We start from the raw sequence: 22,812 nt of genomic DNA, 5'->3' as shown, positions 1-22,812 counted from the left end.
CAGGATGCATTTACAAGATAGTTTTTTTTGGGTTGCATCTTTTTAAAAAAACAACAAAAAATAAGCAGGTTTCTTTTCGTTTATAAAAAAAAGTAATGGGCATGGCTGCGGGAGTTGATCTGCTTCTGTACAATAAAAAACTTTGCTGCCCCCACACCGTGTGACACCTGGCTGTACGCAAAACTACTTTTATCGGTTTTAAAATTTTCCTCCGTGCTTTGGGCTCCGTAGACTTTAAACAGTTACCACAAAGTGTAAAAACCTATGCTCCCTTCATAGTCACCCGCGTGTGTGTGGGGGCAGTGAGCCCAATCTCCTCCCCATCTTTAGACCCGAGAGTACTGAGTTGGGGATGTTTAGTCCGCAGAATTTTTGTACCTCCCCCCCTGCCTTGTACCCGGGGCTCTTTGTTTGGGTGCCACGGTGGCTAGGAGATGTTAACGACCTCGCCCGGTATACAAGGAGGTCGTGGGTTCGATTCCGACCCTGGCATGTATATTTGGAGTGTGCGTGTTTTCCCCGTGGTCGTGTGGATATTTCTTCGGGTCTTCCAGTTTTTCCCTCCACATTTTAGAATCAACACGCGTTTAGAATATTTTGGCTGCAATTAATTTCCACGTGATAAGCCACATCATTGGGCTATAATTTGTGGCCAGGTCGCTTCTGAAAAAGAGCTATATAGCTCAGTGGGTCTTACCTGGTAAAATAAAAAATATTTTTTTTATAGTTTGTGGCATAAAAAACAATAAAAAGTACCACAAAGTGTGGCACTTTTGTTGCCTGCTGACACATAATGTAATCCCCCTTAACCCCTTCCCAAACCGAGATCTCTGCGAGTCGCAGGGTGGGTGCGGCCCGTTCACCGCTGGATCTTGGAACGCGCATGCGGCTTGGCGTTAATTTTATTTAGAGAGGCTTCGCGTCGTTGTTTTTAAAGACATTGTACTCCCTGCAGAGAACTGTAGCGACACGATCCCACTATGATAGCTGGTGCCAAACCGCATGGCCTTGTGGGAGCGTCGAGACTGATGAAGTGATGTTACTTGAGTTTTGTTTTCCCCCGATTTCGTTTTGACGACGTACGTCATGGGGACGGGAAATGTTGTTTAACGCCGGCGTTGCGCACACCTTGTCCGTTGTGACCAGGGGTGGGGCGCCGAGTACCACCGGCAGGACGTGACGAGCACGCCCTGCTGGGTGGAGATTCACCTGCACGGGCCCCTGCAGTGGCTGGACAAGGTGCTCACGCAGATGGGCTCCCCACACATGCCCATCTCCTCGGTCTCCTGAGCGCGACTCCGCATCTTCCCCCCCCACCCACCACCCCCGACACCTTTCAATGCCAGCCAAAAGAGACTCCACAGTCGCCTGCCGTGTTGTTTTTTTATTTCATCACACAACCTGCCAAAATCAAGCTTTGTGGTGTTTGCTCTTTTTCTCGTTTTTATTGGTCTATTGTTATTGTAGCCTAGTTTCTATTACTGTTATTATCACATGGGTTTTTTTTAACCATCTCTTGCCATAAGCGCACAAGTTATCACTGTTTTGGTATCATCACCGATCTGATATGTTTTTGGATGTCTGGCTGTAAACTAAGCAAGCTGCAGTTTAATCGCAGCGATGAATGTTTCCTTTTCCGCTTACAACACTCATTGGTCGCAAGCGCCTTCAAATGCTGGTGGAAAAGGATCTGTCGGTCTGTTCCATCTTGACATACGAGCCTTGACGTGTCCACACAAGACCGCAGCTTCGTCTCGCCTGGCCATTGAGTCTTCACATATTAACTTGACGCTTCATGAAGTTAAAAGGGCGTGAAGAATAAGAAGAAGAAGTGGACTGTTCGATTACAGAAGTTGCTGTGCATGACTTTTTAGGGCCTCGGAACACTTGGGCAGATTGTGTACCCGCTGACGGCTTGATTCTCTGCTGCAAGACCGGTGCAGCTTTTGTGTTGATAAAACGTGTGGACCTTTAGCAGCCTTGCGACAGATCCTAAAGAACCCAAGGGCATTGCCAAACGCCACCCTGGCAAAAAAGAGGTACTGTGGGGGGGAAAAAAAAGTTGCGTTGCCTTTCAACTAGGCTGCAGTTGCAAACGCCTTCCGAGGTTGAGAAAGTTAGAGTAACACAATTGTTGTAAAAAAAAATGACAATTGGTATCCAATGGAAAGGATTTGCCGATTTGGAGTTAATTGCTTTTTGGATCACAATTATTGTCATAAGGTTGCTTCCTAGAAGCAGTGGTCTGTGTGTTTTGCTTCCAGGATTAACTTGCAGTCTGTTTTTTTGCCAACTGCGCAATTGCCTGGGTTCTGAAGTCTTTGGGCGGCTTTCGTAAAAAAAAGATTGAAGTTCAATTAAATAATTCGATTGGCTTAAGTTCATACGCCAGTTTTTTTATTTGTCTGACTGCAGGACCATGAAAGGGGAAGGTTTGGGATGATCGGGAGGGGAGGGGTGGGGGAGGGGTGGGCAAGGCAAAAACAGATCTGGGCTCCAACGCACGTGTTGAATTATCCCAAGTAGTTTTTGTTTTAAGTGAATTTGTTTACAAGCGCACGTGCCGTGTTTTTAAGTTCACATTACACGAGAAACCGAAGGCTTTGTGCAAGCGAGGAGGTATTGGGCTTTCGTTTTTTTACGTCTGCAGACAAATTGTGGTGTCTAGTTAACGTGCAGTTTGCGTTACATTGGTAAAAGCCAAGCCTGTGGCTTTTTTTTACCATCCGATGCGAGTCACATGACAGGTGTGAGCTTGTAGCCAAGATTGTGTTTTTTAAAGTTGTTTTTTATTGTCATTTTTTTTAAACCACATTCGTAAGGCTGTTTGTATGCCGTGTGTGTCCCTGTTGGAGAAATATGAACGTTAAAAGGGGGACTGGGGAGGGTGTGGGTTGAATTGGGGTAATTGGATTATAACGGTAAAATTTGTGTACAGCTTGCAGTAGTTATATTACTCTATTACGGAGCGTTTTGTATTGTAGATGTGCGCGTGTGTGTGTGCGCGCGCGCGTGCATCAGACCGTTCATAGATAGGTTCCCTGCGTTGGTGGTAGACGGTTAAAAGCAGAGCGGCGAATGTGACAAGTTTTAAAATGTCGCATTCTTTTGACGTATTGTGAAACGCATTGCCATGCATCGATTCCTTATTCTGCTGCGGAAATCTGCAAACCTCTAATGCTCAATTAACGTTAACGGTGCATTACAGTATTTTTCTGATTTTTATTTGTGAGTCTCCCGTGCTTTTTTTAAAATAACGCTAATTCTTTATTGTAGACTCTCAGAATTGGCTGACTTATTGAAGGAAAAAAAAAATACACGGCATATGTAGTTTTAAGATTTGAAACAAATTGTGGTTAAAAAACATTGTACATAAAAGTTTGAAAGCAGAAGCGTTGTTTAGGAGAGGAGACTGTCACCATGATTCAACTTTTCGACTTTGGTTATTTACAATTCACGATGGTGTTACTACATCGATACGCCTTGAGACGTCATTCTCTATAATGTACAATAATTGCCTATCATGTATTTCTCTGCCTTGCATTACAATCAGCTTAACGTTTATAAATCGAACGTGTACTAAAACATTTATTTCTTTTAAATGAAGCGCTTACAGCTTTTTTCCTTTGAAAATTTTTGTAAACAATATTAAACAAATACACTACTGTCTTTAAATGTTACATTTTGACACAAGTAACACTAACGGATTTGTTTTTCGTTTTACGAGAGGTCTTTTTTTAAGAAGATAAACTATTTTGGCTAAAGAATAAAAAATAAGGCTGGTTTAGCTCATCATTTTTGGTGATTCCATAGCAGAACTCCTTAGTGCTGTAAGTAAACACTGCTTACCATCTGCTCCTGACAACTGCAACTCCTTGTATCCAGCAGTGTGAGAAATGTCAATGTAAATGTTTTGATGAACTTTTGCAAATAAACTGCTTTAAAATAAAAAAAAATCTCAACTTTGCATTGTTTCTTTTTCACGGCTTTCTTGGGAGGCTTATTTTAGAGGCACGGCAAGGAGAGATTCACGGTGGCGTTACAAAGCTTGGAGTGAAACCCAGGAGCGTTTCTCATGCTAGGGGACATGGAGGGGGAGCGCTGACTGGACTTGATGAATTGGAACAGGAGGTCCCAGCATTGCGCGTGGCACAGAGGAAACTGGCAGATTGCAGTTGAAGGTGAAAAAATTAACCTGTAAAAACAAAGTTTTTCACTATAAATCCTTTATATGCGTGGCATCGGGGCGGCTAGAGTCCTCTCGTCATCTGGCTTGAGATGGCTGCCACCTATGGGTCAGATGATTGTGCCAGCATTAACCAATTGGTAAATAAATATTTATTTTTTTTTCCTTAAACAGTGTAAAATTTTGGAAAAATATTTTCACGAAAATTCATTGTCACGCACAACGAGTCTGTGTGCAAAATGTCAGCTCGATTGGATCACGGGAAGTGGGTTAAAAAACGACCGAAAGATTTGCACGGTCCTAAGCAAGCAAGCAAGTGAACTTAATATAAAGGATTTAAAAATGCAGCCGGTCCATTCTTCAAGGAAATGCTTTTGAGAGTTGGCACTGGAGAAAAGCCAGAGGGGATCAGAGGCCCTGCCCATATATGGTGAATTTTCATCTGCTTTTTCGAAATGTTTCCAATCGCAGGAACAACTTCCTGTCCAGGCATGAATCTTACAGAAACGGCAAGTTGCGTTAGACAGGCCTGCCTGCCTGTCTGCAATGTCCAGCACTGATATTACGTGAGCTTTAAGCCCAGGAGAGGCATTAAGGATGGAGGTGCAAGAGCTCCCAAGATCACAAGTTCATTCTCAATGGGCCAAAATATCAGCTGGAGCCAACTCACTGACTGAAGCAACTCGTTATCGTCATGGATCAGCTGACATTGGGAAAAGGAGGAGACGCTTGTGAGGTCGCACATTTTTAGGAAGTGGCCCTGTTCGAGGTTGGAGTCACATGGCCGTGCTGGTAGAGATGGTGCTTTGGGTGCAGTTGCGGATGAGGGCACTCCTGTGGTGTTTTGATCAGGAGCAAAAAATTAACCCGTAAAAACAAAGTTTTTCACTATAAATCCTTTATATGCGTGGCGGCTAGAGTCCTCTCGTCCTCTGGCTTGAGATGGCTGCCACCTATGGGTCAGATGATTGCCTGCCACCATTAAGCAATTGGCAATTAAATATAATTAATTTTTTCCTAAAAAGTGTACAATTTTGGAATTTTTTTCACGAAAATAAATTGTCATGCACAACGAGTCTGTGTGCAAAATGTTAGCTCGATTGGATCACGGGAAGTGGGTGAAAAAACGACCAAAAGATTTGCACGGTCGTAAGCGCGCAAGCAAGTGAACTTAATATAAAGGATTTAAAAAGAGTGAATTCTCCAAGATTAAACAGGTATTTTCTGTTTTATTTTGTAGCCATTGGGATCAATATAACAGGTAAGATGCAACGAATCTCTCTCGCTTACGTAAAACTCGCATGTGTCATGTGCTCATACCTGCCTGTCAGATAGCACATTCATCGTATAACGACGGTCTCCATTACCATACGAGGCAGGGGTGATCCATTTATATATACCCCACCGATTTCTAATGACTTGCTGCAAGGGTTGGCTCCGTATCTTCGAGTGGAGAGTAACATTTTCATCGGTATGTTGAGATTGGCGGCAGGTATGTTTAGGTTTTGAAATAAAAACGCTTTTCTGTAAATTTCTCCCTTTTACTTTCATGGGCTTTTCGACAAATGGATCGCCCTGCCACGACCCGTATTTACCAAAAGCCGACCAATCTGACAATGGTGAAAACCTCGTGACCGCCACCGAGCGTGGATGTGCAAGGCGATGGCGACGAGTTTCCCACCAGCGTTTTTTTTTCACGGTTGTGCAGCACGAACGCGCAGCGTTTACAGGGACACGTCGGGGGGTGATGACAGGGATGACGAGCGTTTGCGCTGCGGATCCACCGAATCGCTTCTTTGCCTGTCATGTGAAGCCCATCACTTCGTCCAGGAACTGCGCAAACTTCTCGGGCTGGCCTGGAGGGAACGGTTTCAGCGTCTTGAGATCCATCTCGCGTAGAGTCTGCACAAGGGTGCTGCGAGGCAGAGGAGAAACAGCGACAGAGATTTGTTAAATTAAACTTTTTTATTTTAGCAGGTAAGGCCCACTGAGCTGTTTTACTCTTTTTCAGAAGCGACTTGGCCACAAATGATAGCTCAACAGAATGGCTTATCACGTGTAAATCTACAGCAGCCAATTACTCTGAACGCGTGTTGATTCTAAATGTGGAGGGAAAAACCAGAGAACCCATGTAAAAATGTATGTGACCACAGGGACACGCAAACTCCAGATATACAGAAGGCATCAGGGTCTGGATTGAACCAACAAACTCCTGAATACCAGGCGAGGTAGTTAAAATCTCGCCACGGTACGGTGAGATTGAACTCACCCCTTGGCATTGTCATTAACGCCACTTTTATATCTTAATAATAAGTTACGAAACAGCAATCTCCGAGCAATCTTGTCCAGGTACTTAGAAAGGTTGTACAAGATGCACGTTGCTCCAACCTCCCACCCCTCTTCCAAGATTCCTGTCTCGCGTGGAAGAGGAGGCTGCTCACATGGCCTCTCAAGGCGGACGATCCAGTGGAGGCTCTTAGGCCAGCGGTGTCGCGAGCTGGAGGTTGCAGCGCTGCGCCTTCACGTTTCACAGCGGCGTGTGTGCCAGCCCGACTGATTTTAAGCAGCGAGCTGGCGATATTTCAACCTTCTTACCGCGCAGATGAATTTGAAAGGGTAGCCGTACAGCTTCGTAACATTTTTGACAACATTTATGTTTTCAACAATAGGTCTGTGGTAAAAGGGGTTAAACAACAACAATAGAATCAACAAGCCTGGCCCTTAAATCAGTCGGGTTTGGTATTTGGCTTTGAAAATCGTGAGGGTTGGTATGTGGCAGTGGCTAACATTTTGAATAATGGCCTTTGGGTAAATTTCTAATGAAATATTAAGACAATGAGGCATATCCGCCCCCCGCCCCATCCCCAGTAGGGTTTGTAATTGAATTGTGGATGAAAGCCAATGCAGTCAGCGTTCACTCTATATATAACATTTTAATAAACCTACGCAAGACACTTTGGCCCATTAATGCGTCATTCCTTTTTGTTCGTTAAGCTTGAAGCGTCGCACGCCTGCGTATCTTCTCTCCCACTAATGCTCAAGCCTTGAGCCACCACCGAAGTCCCTTTTCCTCCTACCTCATCAACATTTACGCACGGCTGACTCCACCGGCGTAAACCCCCGCCCGTCAGCACGCAGCGGTGCAGTGACCGGGAGGTAACGGGAACGAGCGCGGTGAATCGCAGCCTCAGTGGCAATCGAAGGGGAACTCCAACCTAGGGTCTGCTCAGCCTGAAATTGAAAGTGTCACCATCACCGTCATCATCAAGATCCACGGGCAGATAGCCCGTGAGGTGTCCACTGCACATCTCGGCATTTGGCACCACTTTCCTCCCTTGCGGTGTGCCAATATGCTCAAGTAGTGCACGTCTTTTTGGAACAGGCTGGTGGAATTCCCAGGGCTATGTTGGCAAGAACTGAGTTACCTAATCGGGGGGGGGGGGGGGGGGTCTCAAGTAGTGACAGCGACAGCACATGCAGAATATTATGGGATACGGGCATTGATAGGTGAAGTGGGTGGTGTGGTGGCCGCAGTGCTTAGGGCACTGCTGTACAAAGCCAGTGAACTGAATTTGATATCCGGTGACATCTAACAACAATCAAGTGACACCTCAACTGATCCTGGACCTCCCCTCCCTTCACCAACCCACCCTGACCCCGCGTGGTGATGGTTCAACAACCCCCGATGGGCGGCAAGCCACGAGGAAGGTCTTGATCCAGCGGTGGATCGAGAAAGGCTGCGCGTGATTACAGCGTTTGACTCTCGATCTCAAGATTTTGACAGCTTTTGCCTCGACGGCAGATATTGGCGCCGCAGTGTAGGAAGTCAACAGTGGCCATCACAATGAGTCTGGCCCCCTCCATGAGAGCGTGGAATTTCCACCACTGGCTTCGGGGCTTTGGGAAGAGCTGATTGTGGAGTGGAAGCACTTGGGTTTTGGCAATTGTATTTTTAGTACACTGCCCCTAGATCAACTTCGCCCGAAATAAATTCCTGGTGCGAGCCTCACCTCGACCAACTATCAGCCTCGCCTGGGTTAACTTTAGCGGCCTGGGTTGACTTTAGCGGCCTGGGTTGACTTTAGCGGCCTGGACCAGCGGTCGGCAGCCTGCGTATCCTGAGCCGCACGTGGCTTTCCGAGGACCGTTTCGTGACGTCATTTAATAAGGAGGACCGTCTCGTACTCGTGTGCAATCGCGGCTCTTGAAATGTGTCGAGTTCGTTTCACCGAATTCGAACTAAAAATGGCCCTTTTTGTTATTTTGATTTGCCGAACCCCTGTCCTTAGACCGATTAGCCAGTGTTGCAGCTGCTGCAGTGGAAGGAAGGGAAGGTAACGTGGATGGATGTGGGGCAGACCACTCACTCACTGCCTCGAACTCAAAACCGCCCGCATAATGCCCCTTTCATTCTGTTATGTCGCTTTTTTGACCACTCTGTGCCTGGCTCGTTGGAGTCAATTATCTCACGATGCATCCGCATCATTAGCGACGGGCGAAAAAAATAACCTGCACACGGCAACAAAAAAACCACCACGACAAGCAAAACACTTTTCAGAAACGTCCTGCACGCCGTTTGAACATTAGCACGTGCAATTTGCGTGTTTTTTTAAAACCCGAATGCGAAGTTTCCTTTGCCTAAAATAGGAATGAAATGATGATGATGAACGGATCATTAGCACTGTTTACTGTTTGTCTTAGATACCGGGGGGGGGAGGGCCTTTTCATACAAGGCACCAGATGGTGGCTTCAATTTTCGCTTTGCCAGTTCTTGTTCATACTTTCCACGTTTGCAAGCGGCGAGGTGCCTATGGGAGGGAGGCAAGTATGGCGAGCGCGTCGCTGACCGGAACGTATTAGGTCGGTCCGCTCGCTTAGAGCGTGTGCGTATTTTTCCACGCGCGCGCCAACAGGTTCGGCACAATAGATGCAGGAAATCGCACCGCTGCACCTTTACGTTTTACAGTCACGTGTTTGCCAGCCCGACTGATTTAGGCAGCGCGCTGGCAATTTTTTTAACCCTCTTAACCCTGGTGATCATTTTCAATCCCAGCGGTCAACCTCGCAGCAGCGGCTTTTGGCTCGCCATCGAATGAAGACGGTCACCGCATCGCGTGCTTTCGGATGCACTTCTGCGGCCGTCTGGAACGCTCTTCTTTACGCTATTAGGAAGCCACTGGAGCTATGCACTTTTAAATCCTTTAGATTGACAAACTAATTTCTTTAGATCTGCTTTGGTGTTTAGTTTGTTGTTCCTTCCCCCCACACCTTCGATCAGCACGGTTAGCTATGTACGGCGCGAAAGAAGTTCAACATCCATCCATATACATCCGTACATCACTCCCACAGAAAAACACTCTTGGTGAATCGTGGCCACAAATCTCGAACGCGGGGGGGGGGGGGTGGGGGAAGCTCCCGAAAACATCCCGAGGCTCGGCGAGGTCGGCAAAAACCAGAGGTCGCAAACGGGTTTTGATTCCTTACCCGTACCCGACCGCACCAGGATCGCAAACGGGTACCCGTACCCTACCCGATACCCGGCTACCTGTACCCGGCCGGGTATCGGGTAGGGTACGGGTATCAGGTACCCGATTGCGACCTCTGGGATGAAGCCATGTTGCAGGCGCGGGTGGGTTGATTCTAGGAACTTGAATTGTGAGAAGAGACAAGACGTTGGGAAATGAGTGACAAACGGTGACTCACCAGTGACTCACGGCCTACCCGTACCCGTACCCGGCCGCACCAGGGTCGCAAACGGGTACCCGTACCCGTACCCGGCTGGGTACGGGTAGCCGGGTATCGGGTAGGGTACGGGTATCGGGTACCCGGTTGCGACCTCTGGCAAAAACCGCACGCGATACGGCGGCGTCCCTTCAAGTGGCTCCGCAGAGCTGTGCTCGCTCGCACCTTGCGCCGTGCCAAACGCCGCATCGCTCATCGAAGCGCGGTGCGCGAGCGATCGGGAGGAGTTTGGGGGGAGCCCCCACCTGCACGTGCAGGAGAAGAGGTGGCCGTCCTCCTGCAGCTGCATGGCCAACTCCAGCTGGTGATTGTCCATGAGCTTCTCGTTGATGACGACCACCAGAGGCTTTGAACACCCCAGGGCCTCCAGGCAGCTTCCTGCACCTGCACGCGTAAGAAAAAGGGCCGCCGCGTTTGTCGCAGACTGGCCTGCGCGCGTTTCACGCCGTTGCAGACTCCTGTACGGGTGGCAACCCTGGAGCGCGACCTTGTTTAAAGTCTGGGGGGGGCGGTGGGGGTGTGGGGGCATTATTCATAGGCAGAGGAAAACAGGAAGAAGGTCTTAAGCCTGAGCAGGAGCAGGGAGTCAACAGCACGGAGAGCTGCGGGTGGGTGGGAGAAGGTAGACTGCCGGGGTAGTAGAGAAAAACGAGCGGCCTCCCGCCACCAACCCTGCAGCAGTAACCTCGTTGAAAGTGGGGGCGCATACACACACTCAGGGTGGGCACGACACGGTCAATGTTAAACAAACGTGGGACGAGTGTTAAACACTCAGCGGGATGTGCAACTGGATGCGATCGGCTTTTGTCTAACATGCATTCTGCTCTCGCTCCCTGTGAATATTGTACCACCGTGTTTTACCTTGCCTTGGCGGCTCAGCCCCATACAGCCCCCTCCTCCCCGTGCCACTACGAGCCTGATTGACGGTGGCGTCAGTGACTCGGGACTGACTGCCCAACACCAGATCGGAGGTGTCCTCTAATCGTAAACTAATCACGCAAACGCCGGTCATCCTCGCAGCAGCAGCAGCAGCAGCAGCAGCGCTTTTGGCTGGCCATCAAACAACGACGGTCGCTGCATCGCGCTCTTACAGATGCGCTTCTGCGGCCGTCTGGAACGCTCTTCCTTCCGATATTAGGAAGGCACCGGAGCTGTGCACTTTGAAATCAGCGAGATTGATGCACTCATTTCCTGAGAACTCCTTTTAGTGTTTAATTCGCTGTGCTTCCCCCACACCTCTGGTCAGCACGGTTGTCTACGTATGGTGTGTAAGAAGTTCAACATACACTATGAGACCTCCTTTACCAGCGAAGTTGATTGGTCCAACTTCAAGGACAGTGCATATCATTATCATCATCAGAGTTGTTTCTTTTTGTTTGCATTTTGACTTCTTGTGTTGAGGTTATTGCAAACATGATGCCTTGTATAAAGGTGTCAGATTTTGTACCAGTTGAAAGGGTAAAAACCTATTACTATAAGTTCAACATACATACAGACATAGATTACTTGCTACAACAGGATCAGAGCGCTGAGATGGAACTGTTCAGATCCAAGTTCCCAATTGAGGGCCGGGTTCCCATTTGTAGCAAGTTGATGGCCAAAGCTCAGCTCACCAACGAATGCACAAAAGAGTCATAACATTTCTTCAACTTGAATTGGCTAAATTCCAACTCAAAAGATTAAAGTCTTTGGTTCGATCGACGTACGGCAAAACCTTTCTTGCGCGGCAAATGCCGTGCGTGCGGTAAAATGCTCCGAGCTTTAATAGTAAAGAGGCGGGGGGGTAACGTCATCCATCGTGGTCGGCCTCTTGCCGCCGCCGGCTGCGGAGTTCTGAATGGAAACTCTCCTTCGTGTCGTGACGCGTCGCCGATTTTGTTTGCTCCCGAGTGTATTGTCTACACTGCTTGACTTTCCCACAGTATATTTGGTCTGGAATCACTTCCTTGCTGAGTGACTGTTGTGGTGTATATATATAAAATAATACCCCTTTCTTCCGGCACCTCGAAATCCACGCCGCGGGAGGCGCAGTATGAATAACAAACTGTGACGATGAGAGATTCAAACGCTGAAGGTGCAGCAATGTAATGTCTTGCTCTACTGGACATCCGTGTAAAAGAGCTTTATCGCTCGTCCGATTCCTCCAGTAGAAATGCATATTTCAGATTCTGATGCCGCTCTGGGTAGAAGGGCCTGCACTGGAGCTCTAGAGAGACGCTCTAGAAGGCATTTGGCCTACTCATCCACGCTAGTCAGACATGTTGTTGAAAGCGGTGGGAGTATCCACGCTGTACCGCCACCACACACGACCTGCCCATCGCCTGCGGTGCAGCCGTTAATACTGCTGCGTGGACAGGGGCGGGGGGGGAAGTTTCTAGAAACTTTCCCATCGTTGCAACAATCACGGTCGTGGAGGTCGAATCGGACCCATGACCTACGAACCAGAGGTCGCAAACGGGTTTTCCTTACCCGTACCCATACCCGGCCGCACCAAGTTCGCAAATGGGTACCCGTACCCGGCCAGGTACGGGTACCCGTACCCTACCCGAAATGAATGACAAACGGTTACTCACCAGTGACTCACGGCCTACCCGTACCCGTATCCGGCCGCACCAGGGTCGCAAATGGGTACCCGTACCCGGCCGGGTACGGGTAGCCGGGTATCGGGTAGGGTACGGGTATCGGGTACCCGGTTGCGACCTCTGCTACGAACTGAGAGGGGCATTGTCTTTGCGCCGTTCGCCTTTTGGCATCCTCTGATCTGACACCGTTTGAGACTGGGCTCTAAAGAAAGCTGTCTCTGGTGTGGACCAATCAGTTTCAAAGACAATACATCATATACTACCAGAGCATGTTTTTGTTTGCATGTTCACCAACAAGTATGTGTGCTTAAACGATATTAATTGGTTCCGCGAAAACCGTCGTGAAATGAAATCATTGTTAATCAAACATAGTATTCAAGAGAGCTGTTTCCATAAGCAACGCACATCAACCATTGATAAAAGCTAGCAGCCAGTTGCTCTCAAAACTCTCAAAAAAGGGCGTCGCTGATTGGCTGAGGTCTGCTAAGTCCACTCAGGAGCACTCCGATCAGCTGAAATCAACGGACGCGTGATATCGTAAACGTATCGTTAATCGAAAATGTATCGCTAACAGAAACAACGGGGGGACCCTACGGGAGCCGGATCGTTCATCGAAATACCGATGGCATCCTAAACCGAGCGACCACCGTATAACGTGGGAGACAAGCGACGTCAACAACGCGTAAGAATCCCGCTCACCGGCGTGGCTGATGACGAGCGAGGCGGCCTGCATATCCTCGGCCAGGGAATCCTTGTAGCGGAACGCGCTCAAGCGGAACCCCGGGCGCGTGTCGGGCTCCGGCAGGAGCGCTCCCCGACCCACCTGCAGCACCAACTCCGAGTAGCCCAGCGACCTCAGTACCTGCCGACACAAATGGGGGGGGGGGGGGGTCAACGACGATTCAACAGTGTCGCAGTCAGAGTGCTCCCAGCGCGGAACACGTACGGTGTCTTTGAAAGTGCTCGCGTGCGCGTGCCTCTTGGCGATTTTCAGGCGGTGGCGGAAATTCCGCACCACAGTCTCGTCAAGGAACATAAACCGTCACGTGACCTCCGGTCAATCCTCGCAGCAGCAGCAGCAGCAGCGCTTTGGGTTGGCCATTGAACGGAGATGGTCACCGCATCGCGCCCTTTCGGATGCGCTTCTGCGACCGCCTGGAACGCTCTTCCTTCCGATAATAGGAAGCCCCTGGAGCTATGCATTTAAAATTCTAGATTGAAAACTAATTTCTTTAAAACTGTTTTTTGTATTTAGTTTGTTGTCCTTGCTCCGCACCACCGATTAGCAAGTTTGGCTACGTACGGCGCAAAAGAAGTTCAACATACGTCCATGCAGTTGTGTCCTCCAAATATCGTGGCCGGATGTGCAGTGTCCCATATATAAAACAGGAGGGATATTTGGCGGGACCTCTAAATATTCAAAATTGCATTAACAAAAAAGACTCCCAAATCTCAACATATTAACAGCGTGCAAAGCACTGCTGACGTGCTGTTAGCTGCATCTCCACGTTGCGTGGAAGCGTCGCGTACCAGCGGAGTCCCAGTTCAGCGCCGTGCCGCGCAGTAACTACTGCAGCACTGGAATGTGGGTTCCAGAATGGGCTCGTGATTTTTGGTGGTTTTAATGGTTGGTTTTTTCGTAACCTTGAACTTGATATATTTGACGACGTAAAAAGGAACGTAATTAACATTTAATTAACATTGCACGGCTATAAATGGGCTACATGGATATAACGGGGTCTTGATACGAAAATATATTATCCGGTATTTTAAGGTCGAGCTGCACATGTCACGTGTCGTAGTGTGCATACAATGGTGTATGTACAGGGACTCCTCTACTTGCGAAAACGTGACTTACGATAAGAATAAAGCTGTCCGTATGTCCATTTCCTGTTCGGACTGAGAGTCGTAATTTCAACCGCCGCGCAATAGACGGCGGTAGTGGCGTCTGCATCTGCAGAACGTGAAGAACCAGTGGCATCTACATCTGCAGAACGTGAAGAACCAGTGGCATCTACATCTGCAGAACGTGAAGAACCAGTGGCATCTACATCTGCAGAACGTGAAGAACCAGTGGCATCTACATCTGCAGAACATGAAGAACCAGTGGCATCTACATCTGCAGAACGTGAAGAACCAGTGGCATCTACATCTACAGAACGTGAAGAACCAGTGGCATCTACATCTACAGAACGTGAAGAACCAGTGGCATCTACATCTGCAGAACATGAAGAACCAGTGGCATCTACATCTACAGAACGTGAAGAACCAGTGGCATCTACATCTACAGAACGTGAAGAACCAGTGGCATCTACATCTGCAGAACATGAAGAACCAGTGGCATCTACATCTGCAGAACATGAAGAACCAGTGGCATCTACATCTGCAGAACATGAAGAACCAGTGGCATCTACATCTGCAGAACATGAAGAACCAGTGGCATCTACATCTACAGAACGTGAAGAACCAGTGGCATCTACATCTACAGAACGTGAAGAACCAGTGGCATCTACATCTGCAGAACATGAAGAACCAGTGGCATCTACATCTGCAGAACATGAAGAACCAGTGGCATCTACATCTGCAGAACATGAAGAACCAGTGGCATCTACATCTGCAGAACGTGAAGAACCAGTGGCATCTACATCTGCAGAACATGAAGAACCAGTGGCATCTACATCTGCAGAACGTGAAGAACCAGTGGCATCTACATCTGCAGAACATGAAGAACCAGTGGCATCTACGTCTGCAGAACATGAAGAACCAGTGGCATCTACATCTGCAGAACATAAAGAACCAGTGGCATCTACATCTGCAGAACGTGAAGAACCAGTGGCATCTACATCTGCAGAACGTGAAGAACCAGTGGCATCTACATCTGCAGAACGTGAAGAACCAGTGGCATCTACATCTGCAGAACGTGAAGAACCAGTGGCATCTACATCTGCAGAAAGTGAAGAACCAGTGGCATCTACATCTACAGAACGTGAAGAACCAGTGGCATCTACATCTGCAGAACATGAAGAACCAGTGGCATCTACATCTGCAGAACATGAAGAACCAGTGGCATCTACATCTGCAGAACATGAAGAACCAGTGGCATCTACATCTGCAGAACATGAAGAACCAGTGGCATCTACATCTGCAGAACGTGAAAAACCAGTGGCATCTACATCTGCAGAACATAAAGAACCAGTGGCATCTACATCTGCAGAACGTGAAGAACCAGTGACATCTACATCTGCAGAACGTGAAGAACCAGTGGCATCTACATCTGTAGAACGTGAAGAACCAGTGGCATCTACATCTGCAGAAAGTGAAGAACCAGTGGCATCTTCATCTGCAGAGCATGAAGAACCAGTGGCATCTATATCTCCAAAGCATGAAGAACCAGTGGCATCTACAGAACGTGAAGAACCAGTGGCATCTACATCAACAGAACGTGAAGAACCAGTGGCATCTACATCTACAGAACGTGAAGAACCAGTGGCATCTACATCTGCAGAACGTGAAGAATCAGTGGCATCTACATCTGCAGAACGTGAAGAACCAGTGGTATCTACATCCGCAGAACGTGAAGAACCAGTGGCATCTACATCTGCAGAACGTGAAGAACCAGTGGCATCTACATCTGCAGAACGTGAAGAACCAGTGGCATCTACATCTGCAGAACGTGAAGAACCAGTGGCATCTACATCTGCAGAACGTGAAGAACCAATGGCATATACATCTGTAGAACGTGTAGAACCAGTGGCATCTACATCTGCAGAACGTGAAGAACCAGTGGCATCTACATCTGCAGAATGTGAAGAACCAGTGGCATCTACATCTACAGAACGTCAAGAACTAGTGGCGTCTACATCTGCAGAACGTGAAGAACCAGTGGCATCTATATCTCCAAAGCATGAAGAACCAGTGGCATCTACAGAACGTGAAGAACCAGTGGCATCTACATCAACAGAACGTGAAGAACCAGTGGCATCTACATCTACAGAACGTGAAGAACCAGTGGCATCTACATCTGCAGAACGTGAAGAACCAGTGGCATCTACATCTACAGAACGTGAAGAACCAGTGGCATCTACATCTGCAGAACATGAAGAACCAGTGGCATCTACATCTACAGAACGTGAAGAACCAGTGGCATCTACATCTACAGAACGTGAAGAACCAGTGGCATCTACATCTGCAGAACATGAAGAACCAGTGGCATCTACATCTGCAGAACATGAAGAACCAGTGGCATCTACATCTGCAGAACATGAAGAACCAGTGGCATCTACATCTGCAGAACGTGAAGAACCAGTGGCATCTACATCTGCAGAACATGAAGAACCAGTGGCATCTACATCTGCAGAACGTGAAGAACCAGTGGCATCTACATCTGCAGAACATGAAGAACCAGTGGCATCTACGTCTGCAGAACATGAAGAACCAGTGGCATCTACATCTGCAGAACATAAAGAACCAGTGGCATCTACATCTGCAGAACGTGAAGAACCAGTGGCATCTACATCTGCAGAACGTGAAGAACCAGTGGCATCTACATCTGCAGAACGTGAAGAACCAGTGGCATCTACATCTGCAGAACGTGAAGAACCAGTGGCATCTACATCTGCAGAAAGTGAAGAACCAGTGGCATCTACATCTACAGAACGTGAAGAACCAGTGGCATCTACATCTGCAGAACATGAAGAACCAGTGGCATCTACATCTGCAGAACATGAAGAACCAGTGGCATCTACATCTGCAGAACATGAAGAACCAGTGGCATCTACATCTGCAGAACATGAAGAACCAGTGGCATCTACATCTGCAGAACGTGAAAAACCAGTGGCATCTACATCTGCAGAACATAAAGAACCAGTGGCATCTACATCTGCAGAACGTGAAGAACCAGTGACATCTACATCTGCAGAACGTGAAGAACCAGTGGCATCTACATCTGTAGAACGTGAAGAACCAGTGGCATCTACATCTGCAGAAAGTGAAGAACCAGTGGCATCTTCATCTGCAGAGCATGAAGAACCAGTGGCATCTATATCTCCAAAGCATGAAGAACCAGTGGCATCTACAGAACGTGAAGAACCAGTGGCATCTACATCAACAGAACGTGAAGAACCAGTGGCATCTACATCTACAGAACGTGAAGAACCAGTGGCATCTACATCTGCAGAACGTGAAGAATCAGTGGCATCTACATCTGCAGAACGTGAAGAACCAGTGGTATCTACATCCGCAGAACGTGAAGAACCAGTGGCATCTACATCTGCAGAACGTGAAGAACCAGTGGCATCTACATCTGCAGAACGTGAAGAACCAGTGGCATCTACATCTGCAGAACGTGAAGAACCAGTGGCATCTACATCTGCAGAACGTGAAGAACCAATGGCATATACATCTGTAGAACGTGTAGAACCAGTGGCATCTACATCTGCAGAACGTGAAGAACCAGTGGCATCTACATCTGCAGAATGTGAAGAACCAGTGGCATCTACATCTACAGAACGTCAAGAACTAGTGGCGTCTACATCTGCAGAACGTGAAGAACCAGTGGCATCTATATCTCCAAAGCATGAAGAACCAGTGGCATCTACAGAACGTGAAGAACCAGTGGCATCTACATCAACAGAACGTGAAGAACCAGTGGCATCTACATCTACAGAACGTGAAGAACCAGTGGCATCTACATCTGCAGAACGTGAAGAACCAGTGGCATCTACATCTACAGAACGTGAAGAACCAGTGGCATCTACATCTGCAGAACATGAAGAACCAGTGGCATCTACATCTGCAGAACATGAAGAACCAGTGGCATCTACATCTGCAGAACATGAAGAACCAGTGGCATCTACATCTGCAGAACATGAAGAACCAGTGGCATCTACATCTGCAGAACGTGAAAAACCAGTGGCATCTACATCTGCAGAACATAAAGAACCAGTGGCATCTACATCTGCAGAACGTGAAGAACCAGTGGCATCTACATCTGCAGAACGTGAAGAACCAGTGGCATCTACATCTGTAGAACGTGAAGAACCAGTGGCATCTACATCTGCAGAACGTGAAGAACCAGTGGCATCTACATCTGCAGAAAGTGAAGAACCAGTGGCATCTTCATCTGCAGAGCATGAAGAACCAGTGGCATCTATATCTCCAAAGCATGAAGAACCAGTGGCATCTACAGAACGTGAAGAACCAGTGGCATCTACATCAACAGAACGTGAAAAACCAGTGGCATCTACATCAACAGAACGTGAAGAACCAGTGGCATCTACATCTACAGAACGTGAAGAACCAGTGGCATCTACATCAACAGAACGTGAAGAATCAGTGGCATCTACATCTGCAGAACGTGAAGAACCAGTGGTATCTACATCCGCAGAACGTGAAGAACCAGTGGCATCTACATCTGCAGAACGTGAAGAACCAGTGGCATCTACATCTGCAGAACGTGAAGAACCAGTGGCATCTACATCTGCAGAACGTGAAGAACCAGTGGCATCTACATCTGCAGAACGTGAAGAACCAATGGCATATACATCTGTAGAACGTGTAGAACCAGTGGCATCTACATCTGCAGAACGTGAAGAACCAGTGGCATCTACATCTGCAGAATGTGAAGAACCAGTGGCATCTACATCTACAGAACGTCAAGAACTAGTGGCGTCTACATCTGCAGAACGTGAAGAACCAGTGGCATCTACATCTGCAGAACGTGAAGAACCAGTGGCATCTACATCTGCAGAACGTGAAGAACCAGTGGCATCTAAATCTACAGAACGTAAAGAACCAGTAGCATCTACATCTGCAGAACGTGAAGAACCAGTGGCATCTACATCTGCAGAACGTGAAGAACAAGTGGCTTCTACATCTGCAGAATGTGAAGAACCAGTGGCATCTTTTAAAGCCATTCCCCGTGTTTAGTGTACATGCCGTACAACACGTTTGAAATCGAAAGTAGTAAAGTTGGACTTACGAACAGACCTCTGGACTCTAACTCGCTCGTAAGTAGAGAAGTCCCCGTACAGTCGAACTTATTTCGCCCCGTACGTAGCCGAACCCTGATGTGGAACTTACGTGCGTGGCTCCATCAGAAGAGACGGTCTCAATCAGCTCATCGAAGGACGTGGTGCCAACAGTGACGAAGACTCTTCCCAGATCCCCACTCATGCTGCCTGCGTGGACACAGGCACACATTCTTACACGGGGAGTCTCCACAACTGTCTCTTCTTGCCAAATGCCTCCCCCTCCCCGTCTTTGCATGAACAATACGGGCATCGCATAGCTATACTATTTGGTTCTTTCGGTAAAGTCACGTAGGTAAAACATAAAATAAAAATAAGAGATGAACTAAATAAAAGTAAATTAAATCACGACGTTTCGATTGGAACACAAGCAATCATCATCAGGTGTGAAAATCACAGCAATTATTTTTTCTAGCTGTAATTTTCACACCTGATGACGATTGCTTGTGTTGCAATCGAAACGTCGTGATTTAATTTACTTTTATTAACGTATTCTTTATTTCTATTTTTATCTCTTTATTTTTATTTTTTACCCACGTGACTTTACCGAAAGAACCAAAGAGTATGGATCCTTGCAGTCACGAAAACTTCAAATCTAGAAACATCTCATAGTTGTCAACCAACACGGTGTACTCCGTGTCCTTGTACAGGGAAATTTGAGTTTCCAGGTCCGTATTAGGCGTGCAGCCTTTTCAATGACAAGGGATTGACAGCTAAGGAGCCGTCCATAAATGACGTCACGCACCTGGGGGGGGGGGGTCAAACATTTGTGACGATGTGTGACGAGGGGGGGGGGTGAGAAATCTGACGTCACATCAAAATGCGCAACTTTAAATAAATATAGACAACACGTTCTACTGAATTAAATAGACTTTTTAATAAATGTTTTCTCCTACAACATCAAAATGCAGCGCCACATTAAATACGCACTACAATGACAGTATTTAAAGCGATTTGAAGCATGTTTTATATTTTTTGGGGGGGGGGGCAGAGCTTTGTGACGTCATATTTGAGGGGGGGGTCTGACTTTTTGTGACGTCGTGTGACGAAGTGGGGGTGGGGGGGTCAAAACGCGTCCAAAATCGCGTGACGTCATTTATGGACGGCCCCTAATGACGTCTTCACACTCTCAGGACGACACGCCTCTTAACCACCGCGTGGCGCTTACCTACACCTGACAGGCCTTGTTCAATCCACTGCTAGATTCAGGCCCTTGCCCGTTCCCCAAGCGGGTTGGTTGTGTGTGTGTGGGGGGGTTATTTGAGCATACTTCACCATTCTTAATTTAGGTGCTTTCGTGACTGCAGGAATTATTCTTTGGTTCTTTTCGGTTAAGTCACGTCTAAAAATAAAATAATAAATTAAAATAACATACTTCACCACGCTGGTCAAGGAGGGCTGGCGAAGGTGACGAACATACACGTGGAAGCCTTAGACGTATAGTAAACAACAACGTTGCTTGAATGTAATCTACTGCTCTACACGCTTATGAGCAACGTAAAAAAAACTTAGACAAGGAGACTTTCCACAAGACCAACATACAATCATGGCAGGGTAATAAAGGATACGTGTTTCGGGGATGTATCGATGACAAACTCGCGAATCTGAGTTGGATTTCGGGCCACGGTCATATATCCGAACCGGTCCTTGTGTGTAGCGTACCCATGGACCAGCGTGGTGAAGTATAGTCAAACAATCTCCCATTAACGACACAGCGCGAACAGGTATTCACCCGGCCAGAGGATGTACAAAGGGCAGTCAATGTCTACAATGATCATCACTTGTCTTCTTGGTTCTATCGGTAAAGTCACGTAGAATGGAAATAATAAAACAAATAAAACATAATAAAATAATTCTCACGACATTTCGGCCACAACGCAAGCAGCCGTCCTCAGGTGGAGAACAGGTCTGTCGAGGAGACAGAGTCTGAATGATTAATGTTTTATTTTTATTATTTTATTATTAAGTCACGAAAGCTTTAAATCGAAAGATCATCACTGCGTTACAAAGGATGGCAGTATAACAGTGTGCGAGTTACCTGTGTTGTGAAACAGCACGCCCGTCTCTCGCACACATGCACACACACACAGGGGGGGGGCTCTTAAAACACTGCCGTGGGATTACGACGAGTCGGGCAACCTTCTTAGTCTCAACATTGTGTCTTTGTATAAAAGGTAAACAAATAAAAACCGATCTGTTGTTGGCGGTTCCACGACTCCTCTACCGCCTTCTTCTAAACGCTTCCGTGTCACACGCAGAGGGCAGCAGCAGCAGAGAGGGTGGTGGTCGTGGTGGTGGGGCCACATTTTTCGTGGCGTTCCGAAGTGAAATTCGTGGACGTTTGGTGCCCCCTGCCACCTAACCCGGGGCGTTGCAGCCGAGTCCTCAAAGTTGCCGGTCACGATATTGACCCAACACCACCACCACCGTCAACACCACCACCGTCAACACCAGTGTCACCACCACCACCACCGTCAACACCACCACCGTCGCCAACAACACCACCGCCACCGTCACCACCACCGTCAAAACCACCACCGCCACCACCACCACCGTCACCAACACCGCCAGACACCACTGTGGGTCGTGTCCACCGTGGGTCGTGATATATAGATATATTTTCCGTATTGAAACGGCTGTACGCCGTGTGGACTTGGAAACTATGTTCATGTTTTTGTTTTTTGTTTGTTGCGGTTGCACCCGATTAAAGAGCCGAATGGCTCACAGGGCTATACCTAATACATGAACTTGAACTAAATTTCCCTCTACAAGAATACGGGTAGATCGTGTAGGTTGACAGCTACGATCACTACAACTGTGATCACTACAGGTATAATCACGACAGCTATGCGTACGAAAGTCAGAATAAACAAACAACGCTTGGCATAGACACCCAATAATCCATCACAAACACTTCTGACAATGCACAAACAGTACGACACAAACACAAAAAAAAACATTTTTTTTAAATCCAAAATATTTTTTAAAACCCATAGGCACCCATAAGTTACCGCACATATTTAAAATATAACATCCTGTCCAACATAAACATTTATTTTTTAAATATATTTTTAAAGGCCTCTCTCTCCATTACCCAGTGCAGCGTTTGACGTTTAAAGGACCTCAAGACGTCAACATCATCAACTTCCGGGTTAACACGGCCCCGTTTGCATTCCGTACAACGCACAAGGCACCCGCACGCTCAGCGGCTCTTCGATTGGTCCCCGCGCTCGCGCGTCAGCCAATCGGGAAGCGCGACCATCGCGCGAGGCAC

The 22,812-nt window shown here is 47.5% G+C and overlaps 2 protein-coding genes across 5 annotated transcripts in view; one reads left to right on the top strand and one right to left on the bottom strand.

Annotated features, from left to right (window-relative positions):
* Positions 1-3,956, top strand: part of LOC144722622 (mothers against decapentaplegic homolog 1-like) — a 42,243-nt gene extending 38,287 nt beyond the window's left edge. For all 3 annotated transcript variants that reach the window (XM_078600866.1, XM_078600865.1, XM_078600868.1), the window contains exon 9: positions 1,147-3,956. In XM_078600866.1, the coding sequence (XP_078456992.1) occupies positions 1,147-1,290 (144 nt within the window). In that variant the 3' untranslated portion in view covers positions 1,291-3,956. The remainder of the gene's footprint in view (positions 1-1,146) is intronic.
* A 1,439-nt stretch (positions 3,957-5,395) lies between these two features.
* Positions 5,396-22,734, bottom strand: ALG13 (ALG13 UDP-N-acetylglucosaminyltransferase subunit). Of its 2 annotated transcripts, none has more exons than XM_078600872.1 (5): positions 22,633-22,734; positions 19,591-19,688; positions 13,210-13,372; positions 10,174-10,312; positions 5,396-6,101 (listed from the first exon to the last, which is right to left on the bottom strand). In XM_078600872.1, exons 2-5 carry the CDS (start codon positions 19,681-19,683, stop codon positions 5,990-5,992), a joined length of 507 nt encoding a protein of 168 aa, XP_078456998.1. In that variant the 5' UTR covers positions 19,684-19,688; positions 22,633-22,734; the 3' UTR covers positions 5,396-5,989. The 2 variants fall into 2 exon arrangements, with proteins under 2 accessions (XP_078456998.1, XP_078456997.1); XM_078600871.1 differs by lacking the exon at positions 22,633-22,734 and adding an exon at positions 21,577-21,972.
* Positions 22,735-22,812: the final 78 nt, after the last annotated feature.

This window comes from Lampetra planeri, chromosome 15, assembly GCF_965212315.1.
Source record: "Lampetra planeri chromosome 15, kcLamPlan1.2.h2, whole genome shotgun sequence".
NCBI lineage: Eukaryota > Metazoa > Chordata > Hyperoartia > Petromyzontiformes > Petromyzontidae > Lampetra > Lampetra planeri.
The sequence above is the reverse complement of the archived record's forward strand: the minus strand, read 5'-3'. Positions and strand labels throughout refer to the sequence as shown.

What these genes read in the sequence shown, in the direction of transcription:
- ALG13 (XM_078600872.1), bottom strand. Translation starts at nt 19,683, where the DNA reads ATGAGTGGGGATCTGGGAAGAGTCTTCGTCACTGTTGGCACCACGTCC. An exon ending in CTTCTGATGGAGCCACGCAC is followed by an intron (nt 13,373 to 19,590) that starts GTAAGTTCCACA and finishes TTGTGTCGGCAG; the next exon opens with GTACTGAGGTCGCTGGGCTA. An exon ending in GCTCGTCATCAGCCACGCCG is followed by an intron (nt 10,313 to 13,209) that starts GTGAGCGGGATT and finishes TTACGCGTGCAG; the next exon opens with GTGCAGGAAGCTGCCTGGAG.